This window comes from Cladophialophora bantiana (assembly GCF_000835475.1).
Source record: "Cladophialophora bantiana CBS 173.52 unplaced genomic scaffold supercont1.2, whole genome shotgun sequence".
NCBI classification, from domain to species: domain Eukaryota; kingdom Fungi; phylum Ascomycota; class Eurotiomycetes; order Chaetothyriales; family Herpotrichiellaceae; genus Cladophialophora; species Cladophialophora bantiana.
Genome location: NW_015971576.1, coordinates 923,478 through 937,433, shown reverse-complemented (window position 1 = coordinate 937,433; position 13,956 = coordinate 923,478). Strand labels below are relative to the sequence as shown.

The window sequence follows — 13,956 nt, the reverse complement described above, 5'->3', positions numbered from 1 at the left end:
ACACGCGCGGGCAGAAAACTGAAGCTTAGATTTATTTTGAGAAAGATCGGTGTATGGATGAGAAGGACAAGTTCGTGGTTGATCCGGGCAGCTGGCAGTGGGCGGCAGCGGGCAACAGCTGGCAAACCGGCCTCCGGTGGGGCAATTGACCAACTGCGCTACTGCAGCTGAAGCTGAACTGCGCAGCCCAAATGCCTACAAGTACTCAGCGAGGCAGCTCGCCAGTACATACACTATTAGCTCAATACCTCTACTCCATTCTTAAATAATAACTGGACCTTCAGTTTGCTATTCACCGTTTCTGTCCTTAACTAGTAGAAGTCCGAAATCCGCCCTCTGTCCCTCCCCACTTGGAGGTTTCTGTTAGTCCGGAAGCCATTCCTCAGACCGAATCAGACCCAGATCAAATAGCTCTTTTAATGACAGAGGTACCAATGGGAACCCGACATTTGCTTGGGAATGATCCTCACATTCATGAGGATGTTTCATGCCGGGTTTTCACGGATGGACAAGATACTTGACCCAGCCCAGCAACTGCAAAGAGGTAACTGCGGATCGAGAGCGCATCCCATACCTGACCGTGTTGGCAGTCGCAGCGTCTGATTTTGTCTGTCCATGACAAGGCCATTTCCGGGAACAGGCAAACCTGCTTCTCTAAAAGGAACTCTTCGCTCAAAGTTGGTCGAGGCTCGAGCCAGTCCTAGTAAAGTGTTCCTCTGTGCCACGGACCATGGAAAAATGGCGGGCTTGTTGGACGAAACATTTGCGAAGATTGACAGACCTGACACAAACATCTCCGGAATACAGGACGGAATAACTCTGCGCCAAGGGTGTCCCTCCCAAGTCTACCAGTGAGTGATGCTACACAAATTGGAGAAGTCGTCCAATTCTATGACGTCGAGCAGCATCCACAACGGTCGAAGCCTTTCAGGAGATTAAAGTCAAGTCTAGAGTAAGACTTGACAACGGCTCACTTTCAGACATGAAAAGTCTCGATCTGGCCAAGTACAGCCAATCTTTTGTGATCGTGAAGTTAGCAATTGCTTGTCTGCAGTTGGTGCGGTCCAGGGCACCTGTTTTGGTCGACTTTGATCTTGAGATCGAATGAAGACAGGGCATTCTGACATCAACATATCGCAGACCAAACTCGCCAGATCTCGGACCATACCGGATCGAACGGAGCATGAAGGCCTTGAATACATCGAGGAACTTCTAGCGTGGCAAACGACGGCAACGTCATGCAGATCCTTGACCGATTTCGAATGGAGATTTTAGCCCGAAGGACTTCAGCCTCGCTTCGGCACAATACCCTACAAGGATTACTGAGAACCTGAGGGATCGGCCCTCAGCACCGATAAAGCAATTCAGCGAGCCTCTGCATACCCTCAGCGAAATGTGCAGTCCATGTTTTAGCTGGTTGAAAGCACGTGCATTTACTTATTTGATATCAGCAGCTTACAACTGATGCTTTTGCTGATATGACCTTACGACCACAGTCCAACATCATGATGCAACGTGATGTAATCCCCAGTCAGGCCAATATGCAGCATTGCAGCACTTGAAAATAACGAAACATGGCTCAGTCGTTGGTATAATGGATGTTCTCCCTTCTGGCGAAGTAGCCTTATCCAAATTCCCAAAACCCAATATTGCCTGCCGGGGTTCTCGTTTTGACCACCAGTAACATCATCAATCGCATAGAACAGCATCATGTATCATCTGCAGAACAAACATAAAGAGAGGAGCATGTCGATCGATGACCGCGAAAACCATGCAGCGACGCATCACAACACGACCGAGGCCAACCTCGACCACGAGTCCATGAGAATTGCCAGGGAAATCGCTCAAAGACGGGTCAGCAATCAGATGCAGTAAGTCATCCTTTACGCTTGTCCCTTGCTGGAGTTCTGCCCTTTTCTGTCGCTGCTGTTCCTTCCCCATTCCAGCCGAATAGAAGCTGACTGTTCGTCACAGAATGAACGAGGAGGGCCACCCGAACCTGAAGTTTGACGTGGATCCACTCGAGCCAGACTACTCTCTTCTGCCGTCACAGAGAGCACTATGTGCGAAGCAACAGCGTGAAGGCAAAGGCGGGACGCCGTCTGAGATTACAGCTGCATCCCGAACAGAGCGTAAAAGCTCCATGTAAGCGGCCAAGTCCCTTGGACATCCTGTGTGGCAGCACGGCGCTGACTTGAGTGACCAGTGTCGAGAAGGTCCAGAGGTTTGGGTGAAGAGGCAGAAACAATCAGTCATATGTGAGTGAATGTAGGTTGGTGCCGGATCTTCTAGATACAAGGTTATTTATATAGCTCAGTCCGGCGATTCGCGTGTCCGAAGATGCAGGTGCACGACATCCAGTGTCGGGTATCCAGGATCTATGATCAGATGGGGAAGCTGCATGGAAGAACAAAAGCGCGGGGCGATGGTGGTGGCGGCGGCGGTGGGCAATGTATGGAGTCAATGTACTGTGCCATTCGCTGACGCCGCTTCTGCCAGGGAGGTTCAAGCAAATGTACAACGAGGTACAAGGGTACAAGTACAGTATTTGATACTATTCTTCCGACATGATAACGACTGTTATTTCTTTTTGAACCAGGTGCCGAGTACTCTGCACTTGGACACCATGGATCCCAGGGCAAAAGGGAAAGACAGCTCTGGGCCTTTTGGTGGAGCAGCTCTGGTAGGCGCATGTTTGAAATGACTCGACATGACTGCAAGCCAGATGGCTATGCACATTGTTGTATCAGAAGGGACAAAAGCACATGACCGGCCAATTCCCGCACAAGGACTGAATCGTCAACTCGATATCGCGGGGAATCAGGCTGAAGTCGCCTCCGTCGCCCGAAAACCACCGAAGCCACTTCCCCTCATCTCGCTTGATACGGCAAGGCTGGGTCGGCGGCCAGGCCTCTGTTGACCTCTCCCAGCTCTCCTCATTCCTCTCCTTTTCCCTTTCCATCTTTCTCCCCGCTCCTCGCTCCTCGCTCCTCCGCCCGCTTCGCACCACACACCACACACCGCACCTCGCAACCTAGGTAGCTGGTTCCACGTGCGCCACCGAGAAGATGGGGCCTGCACTTCCTGAAGATACCCTCGAGGCGCAAGTGGACACAGCCCCACGTCCGGACCAGCAAACCAGTCCATTCTCCCAAAACCACCATAGCACTCTACCCTCTCTACCCTCTCGCCGCCAGTGGGACGCAAGCCGGGTGAGGAGTTACTTTCGCACAAATGCCGAGAACTGAGAATTCTTGCGGTGCGGGCTGCTGCCGATACGGATTATGGAATATCATGGATTTGCAGCTTCGAACAACCCAAGCTTTTGGTACGAATCCCTCTGGTGATCGCAATAAAGCCCAGCTCCCTTCCACAGTCGCCTTGATATTGGTTTCATAAAGAGGTGGTCTGAGACTGCTGTGCAATTTCCTCTGGGCTTGTCATCAATCATGGGTGTAATGCTTCATCTCCAACATGCAGCCCCTAGCGCCAGCCAAATCGCCATTGGCCTGGCGCTTTTCGGTCTGCTCGCTCTCATCGCCGACTATGCGCGGATGCTCCTTCTGCGGAGGAAGATGGTAAGAAGAACAATAGCACTCTGCTAAGCTCTGCTCCCGATCATTACAGAACCCCGAAAAGTGAGCGGTACTTGTTTTCGCTGACAATTCCCCTCCCAACAGCCTCCTGGTCCGCTCCCTTGGCCGATCGTGGGCAACACATTCCAGCTACCAGACAACAAGCCGTGGATTTATTTCGAGACACTCGCCAAGAAATACAAGACTCCCGTCATCACATACTGGATCGGCCGGAACCCCACCGTATGGATCTGCGATGCCTGGGCGGCTTCCGAGATGTTAGACAAGCGAGCGGGCATCTATTCATCTCGGCCACGTATGGTTGTCTTCGGTGAGCTATCAATGGGGCAGTCGAACATTGTCTCCATGTTCTATGGCGACCGATGGCGACTACACCGAAAATTGACCCATATGGGCGTCGGTCTACAGCACGTTCGCAGTTACAGTGGGTTCCAGAACAACGAGAGCAAAGTCGTGGCTTTGGATCTGGTCCGAGATCCTGCCGACTATGTAATGCATTTCGAGCGCTACGCCGCGTCGGTGGTGAGCATCATTGGCTTTAACCGTCGCATTAAGAGCAAGGAGGATCCCATCATCACTGAAGTCATTGCTGTCATGCAGAGAGCTGCAGAATTGAACGTCCCCGGCAAGACATTTCCAATGTTAATGGAGACATTCCCGTGTAAGTTGAATTGGCCCCTAGTGGATCAAATGGGATCGAAATCTGATGAGGAGCGGCAGGGCTTTCGAAATTTCCGAACTGGATGGCACCCTGGAAGTGCGGGCTTGGAGCGGGAAAGGGGCGTGGTCGCTCATTCTATTATGCTCTTGCCGAGGAAGCAGTACGCAAGAACAACGGCGATACCTGTTACGCTAAGAAGATCTTCGACGAGGCGCCCAAGTATAATCTATCCAATATGGAAATTGCCTCCCTCAACGGAAATCTCTTCGGGGCCGGAAGCGACACCTCAAGTTCCACCCTCATCACGTTTATCCTGGCCTGTTGTGCCTTCCCCGAGGTCCTCCCTAAGGCGTGGGAGGAACTTGACCGCGTGGTTGGATCGTACCGCAGCCCCACCTTGGACGATGACTTGCCTTACATCCGGGCATTTGTGAAGGAAGTCTTTAGATGGCGATCTGTCGCGATAATCGGAGGTCAACCGCATGCCCCGATCCAAGATGACTATTACAGGGTAAGCAAGGCTAGTTTGTCGCAGGAGGCGATACAACTACTTCATGATACATACGAGAACTCCTACTGACACTTTGGTGGTGGTGGATAGGACTGGTACATCCCCAAGAACACCTGGGTGCAGGGCAACGTCTGGGCGATCCATCGCAACGAGAACGACTTTCCTGAGCCCGATCGCTTCTGTCCTGAACGGTTTTTCGAGGGACACCCGCTTCACCGCCCGTTTCCGAACGAGAAAGGCTACATGACCTTTGGCTGGGGCCGACGTGTCTGCAGCGGCCAGGGCCTAGCTGAACAGGGCACGTTCCTGTCCGTGGCCAGAATACTCTGGGGATTTAACATCCAGAAAGCCCTAGATAAGAACGGCAACGAGATCCCCGTGGATATTTTTGCATACACGTAAGTTGCGCATGAGGGGTACACCTGAATTCACCACGCGCCACCTGTTCCTCCTGTTCTCCCTTGTTCAGACTTCTACTGCCGCCAAGTGGCTGAAAGAAGGGGAAAGAAGAAGATAGAAGTCCTATTCCCGTCTTCGCTCCTCCCTCTTCTGTTTTCCGAGAGTGTGCGGTATGTGTGTATGTGCGCTGACGGTTTCCCCTCGCAGAAACGGCCTCAACATGCGCCCTGAACCGTTCGAATGCCGGATCACCCCCCGGACACCCGAGATCAAGGAGACGATCGAGCGCGAAGGGAAACAGGCCCTCGAGGAGCTGGCGCAGTATGATGGCGAAAGCCAGTATCGCATGAGCACGTTCTACCTTGAGGATAAACTTTAGAATACCTAGGTACCTAATGAGGTGGAATATGATAGGACGGGTCCGAAGGGACGGGATGGGAGCCCCCTGGAGCGTGAAGCATAGAGTCTGAGGCATGAAATTACGAACTCTTAAGGCATCGCCCGCTTTAAGGGTAACCCCGAAGTCTGGAGCTGCAAGTCCGAAGTATCAAGTCTCGAGCTAGGAAGAATGAAACAATCGAAACAAAGGAAATAGATAAACAAATAAATAAATAAGAGCCTCTGGGTTTTTTTTCCCCCACAGACTCTGCGAAGATATCACATGTGACATGTCAAGAGAAAGGGATCCTCAGAGAGCTTCAAGCGTTCAATCAGTTTCCTCAGGATTAGGTAGGTAGGTAGGTAGGTAGGTAGGTAGGTAGGTTGGTAAGAGAGCCTGGAACCAGAAGTACTAGGCTGTTCTTCAAGCACTAACCGTACATGGCTCCATCACGGATCTCGATGGTGTGTTTTTCATAATAGATCGACAGACAAACGGACAGGCTCATATCAATATTGCGCTCCGTCGTCTTCGCTCTCGCCCTCTGCGCCATTGCCGTGCATATAGTGCATATCTCCCCGAGCCCGAGCCCCGCGAGTCCAGTCCAGGTCCTAATCAGCGCGACGTCTTGTAAAGCATAGCCAATAATCATTCGTCATTCATGATTTCCTACCCCCTCGACGAGTCATGCCAATAATACCGCCACGGACGCCAAATCCACCTACCTACCTCACCAATCTCCTCCTCTTCCTTGTCTTCGTCAAGCATGATTCAGGATCGCACACCACCTCGACCAGGGTATGATGTGTCGGCGCGGCGCCTTCTGTGCAAGCAGTTCGAGGATGAAAATGTCCATTTCCGCGTAGTACGGGTACCGGCGGAGGATTTCTGTTGCTGCTGGATGCTGCTGTTCCGTGATTTCCAGACGCTCGCACACTCGGTGAAATTCTGTGGCCGGCCACGCTGAATAGGGGATATCGCCCCTCGCTGTAAAAATGTCGTTGCCCATCGTGGCCAGGAACAAGAGCCACAAGTAGTCGCTATCCTGCGCTGGTTGGCTGTCTCGTGCCAATGACTGCGATACACCGCGAAGGACTTGCTCGATCTTTTGGCAGGTCTTGCTGAAATTGTAATTGTGCGGCAAGTCCAGGAACTTGAGGTTCATGAACATCATCGCACAGAGGCATGCGGCGGCTATCAATGTTTGCTTGACTTTGTTTGCTTGATCCAGCTTTGGGGATTGAGCTAGTTCGGTTGCACTGACATATCCTGTGGTACAATATCCAGTAACGGCACTGCTTCGTCTATTTATCCAATGCACGACCTCTTCTTGCAATTTGGAGTCGCCGATCTTGTCCACTATCATCTTTGTATTGACGATCTCGTGGGCGCCGGCCAACAGCTTCCACATCTTTTCATCCAGTGCAGCCTCGCGGACTGCGCTCTTGGCACCGGCTGTCACAGCAATGCCATGCTCATCTTCCAGCACTCGAAGAGCTCTGTCGAAGGGATGTTGGGAGCGCGTCCCGGGATCGTAACGATCCGGGGATATTTCAGGTCTCTTCAACAGTGATATAGAGATCCAAGCGTCACTGATCAGGAGAAGCTCTTGGGCATCCAATAAAACTCCTGGTGTTGTCGACGCCATGGCCCACAGGCCACGTAAATGAACCAGGGCCGATTCATCATCGGATACGTGAAAGTCAAGAGAAATGAGTAGGCGAATTAACGTGGTGACGCTAGGTGAGAAGCCATGTTTCGCAAGACGATCTCGAAGGAGCGACACGGCTTTGGTTTTATGCAACAGCTGCCGGGTCATAGACTTCTTGGCATCATGCTTCGAAAGCCCTCCATTTACAGCATAGCCAGCGGCAAGGATGGCATGAAGTTCAGCTTCATCTGCAATAATCTTGCGAAGATGGATGTGGGAGCTGGAAGTGTCAGCTATTGGGGCCCTCCACACGGCGCTTGTCTTGTCCGGCCAGGCCACGAAGACGAAGAACCGCTGAGCTTGTCGGATGATATCATGGTCTGGCGGAGTCAGAGGCACTGCAGCTGCCGAAAAGGGGTCAGAATTGCCCTTCCAAAAGGTCAAAGAGGGTCTATTGATTGCCAAAGTACGCTTGCTCCATACCCCGGACCGCGCCGTTCGTTGTTGGTCAATATTTTCTTGGCTGCTCTCCTCAAATGGGTAAACAGGCTGACTATGCTCGTCGCCACGAAACTCCTCGTCCGATGAATGGTGTACAATGGCGCGATAGGCACTACCGTCGTCTCGCAGTTCATCGGGGCCGGTGACTGTCCGTTTAGGTACAGAGTGGTCCTCCACTGGGGCGTCAGTTGATGGACCAACCCCAGGCATTCGCGATGTTGCTGCTGGAAGAATAGATCGCTGAGCAGCCACAGCCTTGCTGCTAGATGCATGCAGTCGCCTGAGCCTCTCCTCTTTCAACCACTTGCGATGTGTCTTGGACACATGCGAGGAAATAGTGAAACTCTCGTCTCGACTTCTACCTAGGGTCTCCGAGGTCTTGTTGATGAATAGAAGCGGGCCACTATATGGCTTCGGTGCCCTATCATCACTATTATTGTCGTCTTTGGACATCGTCGTCTCTTCGAACCCCGTGCAAGGCTAAAGATCTTGAGGCCACCCATATCACACAGTCTGGTTGATGACACGGGCGATTTGATTAATATGGGCTCGAGACCACGCCGACTGTGCTGAAGCATACAGGGATCCTGATGGCATTCTGGAAGCTCTGTTGCGTCAGAGGAGATGTGATTCGGCGAGGATGGCCGCGGATGGCTGGATTAGGGGTTGATCTTGTCATTGGGTTGGCGAGTTGGAAGGAGCAGTGAGAACGACGGCCAGGTTGAAGCCTTTGTTCAAAAGCGGTTTCCGCACCAGCTCGTGCCAGCGCCAAGAATGCGCACAAACCCAGTTCGTACTGCCCACCACGATCTCAAATGCACCTCTGCAGAAGCTCCCCATGAACATGCTGAATTCTCTTTACTCTCGATGTATCATGTCCCATCGTCGATGTCTCCTTGTTGGGTGTGCTGACTGTTTGCAGCAATTATCTTGAGGAGCCATGCCTCCGTTCCATGAGAGACGACGAACAACACCCCGATCGGACGCCCTCGGGGACTGGCGGACGAATCGCTCCCTTCCTCGTCCCCTCGTATTCTCCTTCTCTGCCCTTCTAGCCGCCACGTTTCATTACAGGGTTCGCTTAGGCAAAAGTCGTGGCAGACGCCCGGTGCGGTTCTGGCAAATCCCTGTCTAGGAAAATGCTGTTTCCCCCTTTCAGCAGAGCGCACCAACACAGCACATGGTCAACATACGGCAATCTCGCCATTGTCCGCTGAGAGTGCACCACGTATTGGTCAGTGGTGAGATAGGGATGCTTTCCGTTGCTAAAAGAGGCCATACAGTCCAAGTGTTACAGAGTCCCTCCATCAACTTCAAGATACCCGACTGGCGGGATGAATATGGAATAATTTGGACCGATCCACTTGGAGCACCAACAGCGCCACTGCCTGCGCTTGGTCAGCCTGCAAGATGGCGCAAAGCTTGCATGGCCCTCGGCTGGGGCCTTTCTACTTGCCCAAGCAGGCTGACTGTCGCTACCACCTTTTCCAACCTTCTCCATTGTCAAAATCCGAGAGTTGTCTCAGTCCTGTTCCCGCCGCTACGATTACCCCTCCATAAGATCCAGCGCTTTGTGTGAACACGGCCAGCCCAGCATTGGCGTTTCCAGTATTTCTCCTACTGAGTCCCCTACTCAGATCAGCGCCTGTTGGCAATGTGTACATCAATGCTCAAGTCTTGACCATCCACTCATCTTCGCTCGTGCGCTCAGAGCATTGCCGACATTATTTCTGGCTTTCCGGACACTTTTCACCGCCACCTCTCTCGAAAAAGTAATGGAACGCCTGAACCGGGATCTATGAAGGCGATATTCATAATCGCGCCGCAATCCAGAGGGAACCATTGGCGTATAGAAATGGTTCGCATCAAAGCTGTCCGACCGAAACGAGGCTGACCCTCTATCTGAGAGGAGGCCCACAGCCTCGCTGCCATCGTCACTCTTGTCGTCGTCACCATCGTCATCGTCGGCATACGATTTCTCAAAGGATGCGGCATGCTTCATTCCTGGGGATTCCCCTGCCGCAACACTGTAAGTTGATTTACAATTCTTGCTCTTGATCTTCGGCTTTTCCTGGCCTTGTTCAGGCGACTTTGTCCGCATCCGAGAGAAGACAACTGATATCCTCCTTTGCTGAGATTTGAGGATAGAGACATCCTTTTTCGCTTCCGAGACTCGGGGGAGCGCCGTGTGCTTCTGTCCCTTGGGCGTCACTTCGGCATGTGCGGAATTGCCCGCTGTTCGCTCAGGAATAACACTTGACTCCCTATTGCTTCGGGAATTGATGTCAGATACCATGTTCCTTCCGCGTTCCCTCGCTCTCTTGAGCAGCGACATCGGCATCCTTTTGCTGCTAACTTTGATGTGAAAGTCCATTTTCTCACTTTCGCGCCCACATTCCTCTGGTTGCTGGTTTTGCATTCGCTCCTCTTCCAGCCTTTGGCCCTGCAACTTTACGGCCTCTCGGATCTTCAGAATATACTCGGAAATTGCTTCAGACTGACCCCTTTGAATGGTGCAGTTGTCTTGGATCTTCTCAACAGCTGCCAAAGGCGTATACAAACATGGTTGCCAGGGGTCCTCGTCTGGCTCTGTAGATTCTTCTTGGATGCTGTCCATCCGCGACACTTTGTCCGACGCGACTCCTTGTGCCCTACCATCTGATGTTTCGCACAATGATTGAAGGATTGGACAAGGTATTTCCAAATCTGCCGATAACGGCGACGCTTGTCTGGGTGCACGCATGGATGAAAAACTGTCGAGGAGAAATTCAAACAACTGGCTGACTTCAAATAACAACAGGGCATATGAGACTGACGCAGAATCATCTGCACAAATGTGAGAGACTTATATGTTCAGAAATATATAACAATAGATTTATCCATGTTGGCCATGTCCGCCAAATATAGAAACAAAAGAGGGCCTATCACTGGCTTTCAACAAAGAACACATACCTTGAAACAATGAAAGTGCAGGGAAGAGAATATAATTGTCGAAATTGCCACCACAAACTATTGTCTTGGTCGAAAAAGAACAAAGAAGTTGCAGGCCCCAAACAAGCCGCTTCAGCCACTGGCTTTTCCAGCTTTGTCCAGTGCAAATGGCGCGCACCCTGACGTTACAGAAAGAGCTCGAGACCGGGTGAACTCTGGATAATTTGGGCCCGGAGCTCAAAATGGCTTTGGAACGCACGTGTACCAATCGACCGTCAAAATTGTAGAGTTCCAGATATGGCTTTGTCGATCAGTGCTGCCATTATGCGGCAATGGAGTTCCTGTATTCCTGCGCCGTCATCTCCACGCTTCTTCCAAGCATGATCACCTGGGGCCCATCATATTGCCTCATCAAAAGCAGGTAAAACATGCCCATGATGATAGTGAGTCCCCCAAAGATGACGCATGTGTAGTCTATACAAATATCAGCGTCGGTCCGATCTCAGCAGATGAGGAAGAGAAGGGGGAAAAAACAAGGAAAGACTCACTCATCGTCTCGGCGTCGACAGGCATGGCGAACTGCACAGGCGGTTAGCATCCTATCTATCATAAACGCCACCAGGTGCAGGGGGAGATGACGCACAGGAAAGCAGAAAATTACGATGAATGCCATCATGAAGAGACACGATACGGTGTTGACCACAAGTCCGATCGGGCCGGGCATCCAGAACCAACCTGGAACGACTCTTGTTCGTCTGGATAGCAAATTTGGTAATATCGCGGAAAGGTATGAAGCCATGGAGACTGTGCCGAGGGTCAGGAAACAATCTTTTGCGATGATTCAATGACTCGAGAATGGGAAGGAAGCGGGAGCAGATTTGGTGGGAGGTACTTACGGACGATGTAGGAGCTTGTGAAGGCATTGAAGGCCGTCAGGTTGCCGACGTAGATACTGGGAGCTTGTAAGCCAAGGCGATGTCTTCACATGTTGACGGCGAGGAACCAATTCCACCCCCAAAAAAGGCTCCCCTTTTGCGTCAGGTCAGGTACCTTACCATCCAAGAATTGTGCAAATCACCGCACACAGAACGATCGAGTTCGCAGGGACTTTTAGACGCGGAGATACCTTGGAGAAGAAGTCGGCGAAAGGAGTGGCGCGATCACGAGCCAGTGTCCAGAAGATCTACGAGGTCGTGATCAGAATCAATCATCCCTTGTAATCGCGCGCAGATTTGCATGTCTTACTCTCGAGGCCGTCAGATAACATCCCATGCACGCAATTGTTGTTGGTGCGAGGACAAGGAATAAAAGTCCAATCGCCCCGGCGCTGGTTCCTGTGCCTTGTCGGTAGATCTCGCCGAGCGGGAAGACGTAGGGCGTGCCGAAAAGGCTATCGAGATCGGTGAGGCCGTAGAGCACTGCGATTAGAAACAGCAGACCGGTGAGGAAGCCGACAATGTATTGCCAGAGCCTGTAATTGGTTCAGCGTCGTGTAGGAGGAAACGGCGGTAAGGAGAAAGACGCCCAATGTCTTACACTGCTACTGGGATGTTCCTGCTTGGACTGTCGGATCATGTCAGTACAGCAATTAACTCTCTGGTAGCAATGTGACCATCACCCACTTTTGCATCTCTTCCGCCAAATGACTCGTGAGGTCAGGCACTCCGACAGCAAACGCGCCGTTCAGCATTCCAAGTAGAAAAGCAAATCCTGAACTGCTATACCCAGTCAAATTGAGAAACGAGTCCCACACTTGGTGCGAAGTGGCATATTGCCTATGCTGCACGTGCGGCATGACAGCCGAGACAATCACCGTAATCAGAAAGCCGCCAATGATGAAGAATCCACCGATTTGCTCGAGCAGGGGGATCGCTTTGTTGAAGAAAAGCACCACAGCCGCGAAAAGCCAGGCACAGAACAAAAAGACCACAAAGACCTGCCATCGCTGGTAGTCGTAGTTTGAGGCGTTGAGCTGAGCCATGGTGATGATGATGGCTGCCGTGATCTGCAAGGTCACGGCAGTGGCGAAGATCCATGCGAAAAAGTTCCACCATCCTGCCAGGTAGCCGCATATACGGCCATAGCGACGGCCAGCCGTGACGCTGGCCCAGTGATAGACTCCCGCAGAGGAGGGAATGGCAGATGCAAGCTCGGCGACGCTGGCTGCGATGAACCAGTAGAAAAATGAGACGACAATGAATTCGTAGATTATGCCGGTGGGCCCGCCGTTGAAAATAGCAACGGCAATGGTCCCGGCGAGGGCTATCCACACGTTGCCGGTGGTGATGGCTGTCGACACGATGCTGAAGGAACTGAAGAGGCGGTCGAGCTCTTGTTTATGGCCAGAGACGTTGATGAGATCGTCATCTTGGACGTCGAGTAGACTCGACCGGCGCCTTGAATCGGGTCCTCCAGACCTTCTTGGGCGTGGATGATCGTCGGCGACCTTTTCATGCTCCATTCTGACTCGGGAAGGATGGGAAGTAAATTAAGAGCAATATATTCGCATCATCAAACATGGTATGCTTTTTGATGAAACTTGTATATAGCGGGCCGATCTTTCAACGATGGTGCAAGAAGAAAAAGGCTCATCACTCACCAATAGAGTTTTGTTGATAAGGGAGCTGGAGCTGATGTTCCAGCCTGGGTCTAGCAAAGATAAGCACGTAACACGCGAGCCAGGCAATTTACCCCGATCGTCGTGATCCAGGGAGCGTTTAGGACTAGGGAGACACGAGCCTCTAGTGTTCCAATTCAGTTCCATTGGCTCTGATTGGAGATTGTGGGCAATGAATTGGCTTCTTCGAACTCTTCCATCAGGACAGGACGGGGCGCAAAGTCGACGTATCGAGACAAGCGTCCAGGGGATGGGGCTTGGTCATCGCAGCTCGTCATGACACAGCGGCTTTCAATACTTGGCAGCCTTTGGCATCGCCTGTTATGACCGCGTCATTTTTGCTTCTAGAGAGGAAGATGTGAGTTGGTTCCTGGTGAAATAAGTGGCGACAGTACGAGAAAGGTCTACGGCACAACGCGGGGGGAAGGAAATTTCCAGCCGCATTTGGCGTTCAGTGCCGCCGCTTTTGGAAGGTTTCTTCCCTCGAGGTTCCGACATCAGTCCCCTATCAGGCTCGGCCGTTCTCCCCCTTGTACTTAGTAGTCTATGACTGACTTACCTTCTCGTACATCACGCAAGTATGCAACTATCACTGGGGATCAGAAACAGTCCCTCTTCGGACAGAATAAGGGATTCGTCTAACACCCTATGCGCCAGAGGTTGAGGCTTATCCAGTTCTATTTGGCCCCCTTCATCAATAAGCGACCGGT

General features: G+C 51.8%; 5 protein-coding genes across 5 annotated transcripts; 2 read left to right on the top strand and 3 right to left on the bottom strand.

Annotated features, from left to right (window-relative positions):
- Positions 1-1,710: 1,710 nt before the first annotated feature.
- Positions 1,711-2,234, top strand: Z519_01340 (uncharacterized protein; the record flags this gene model as incomplete). The annotated part of the gene is made up of 3 exons (XM_016759097.1): positions 1,711-1,871; positions 1,975-2,145; positions 2,207-2,234. The coding sequence occupies 3 exons, from the start codon at positions 1,711-1,713 to the stop codon at positions 2,232-2,234; spliced, it is 360 nt and encodes a 119-aa protein (XP_016624425.1).
- A 1,215-nt stretch (positions 2,235-3,449) lies between these two features.
- Z519_01339 (uncharacterized protein) lies at positions 3,450-5,546 on the top strand (the record flags this gene model as incomplete). Its single annotated transcript, XM_016759096.1, has 5 exons — positions 3,450-3,578; positions 3,681-4,257; positions 4,317-4,768; positions 4,859-5,166; positions 5,375-5,546. The coding sequence occupies 5 exons, from the start codon at positions 3,450-3,452 to the stop codon at positions 5,544-5,546; spliced, it is 1,638 nt and encodes a 545-aa protein (XP_016624424.1).
- Positions 5,547-6,306: 760 nt separating this feature from the next.
- On the bottom strand, positions 6,307-8,151 carry Z519_01338 (uncharacterized protein; the record flags this gene model as incomplete). Its single annotated transcript, XM_016759095.1, has 1 exon — positions 6,307-8,151. The coding sequence occupies one exon, from the start codon at positions 8,149-8,151 to the stop codon at positions 6,307-6,309; it is 1,845 nt and encodes a 614-aa protein (XP_016624423.1).
- A 1,210-nt stretch (positions 8,152-9,361) lies between these two features.
- Z519_01337 (uncharacterized protein) lies at positions 9,362-10,315 on the bottom strand (the record flags this gene model as incomplete). The annotated part of the gene is made up of 1 exon (XM_016759094.1): positions 9,362-10,315. The coding sequence occupies one exon, from the start codon at positions 10,313-10,315 to the stop codon at positions 9,362-9,364; it is 954 nt and encodes a 317-aa protein (XP_016624422.1).
- A 636-nt stretch (positions 10,316-10,951) lies between these two features.
- Z519_01336 (uncharacterized protein) lies at positions 10,952-13,090 on the bottom strand (the record flags this gene model as incomplete). The annotated part of the gene is made up of 8 exons (XM_016759093.1): positions 10,952-11,103; positions 11,178-11,208; positions 11,273-11,433; positions 11,526-11,581; positions 11,685-11,812; positions 11,875-12,100; positions 12,166-12,192; positions 12,252-13,090. 8 exons carry the CDS (start codon positions 13,088-13,090, stop codon positions 10,952-10,954), a joined length of 1,620 nt encoding a protein of 539 aa, XP_016624421.1.
- Between the last annotated feature and the right edge of the window lie 866 nt (positions 13,091-13,956).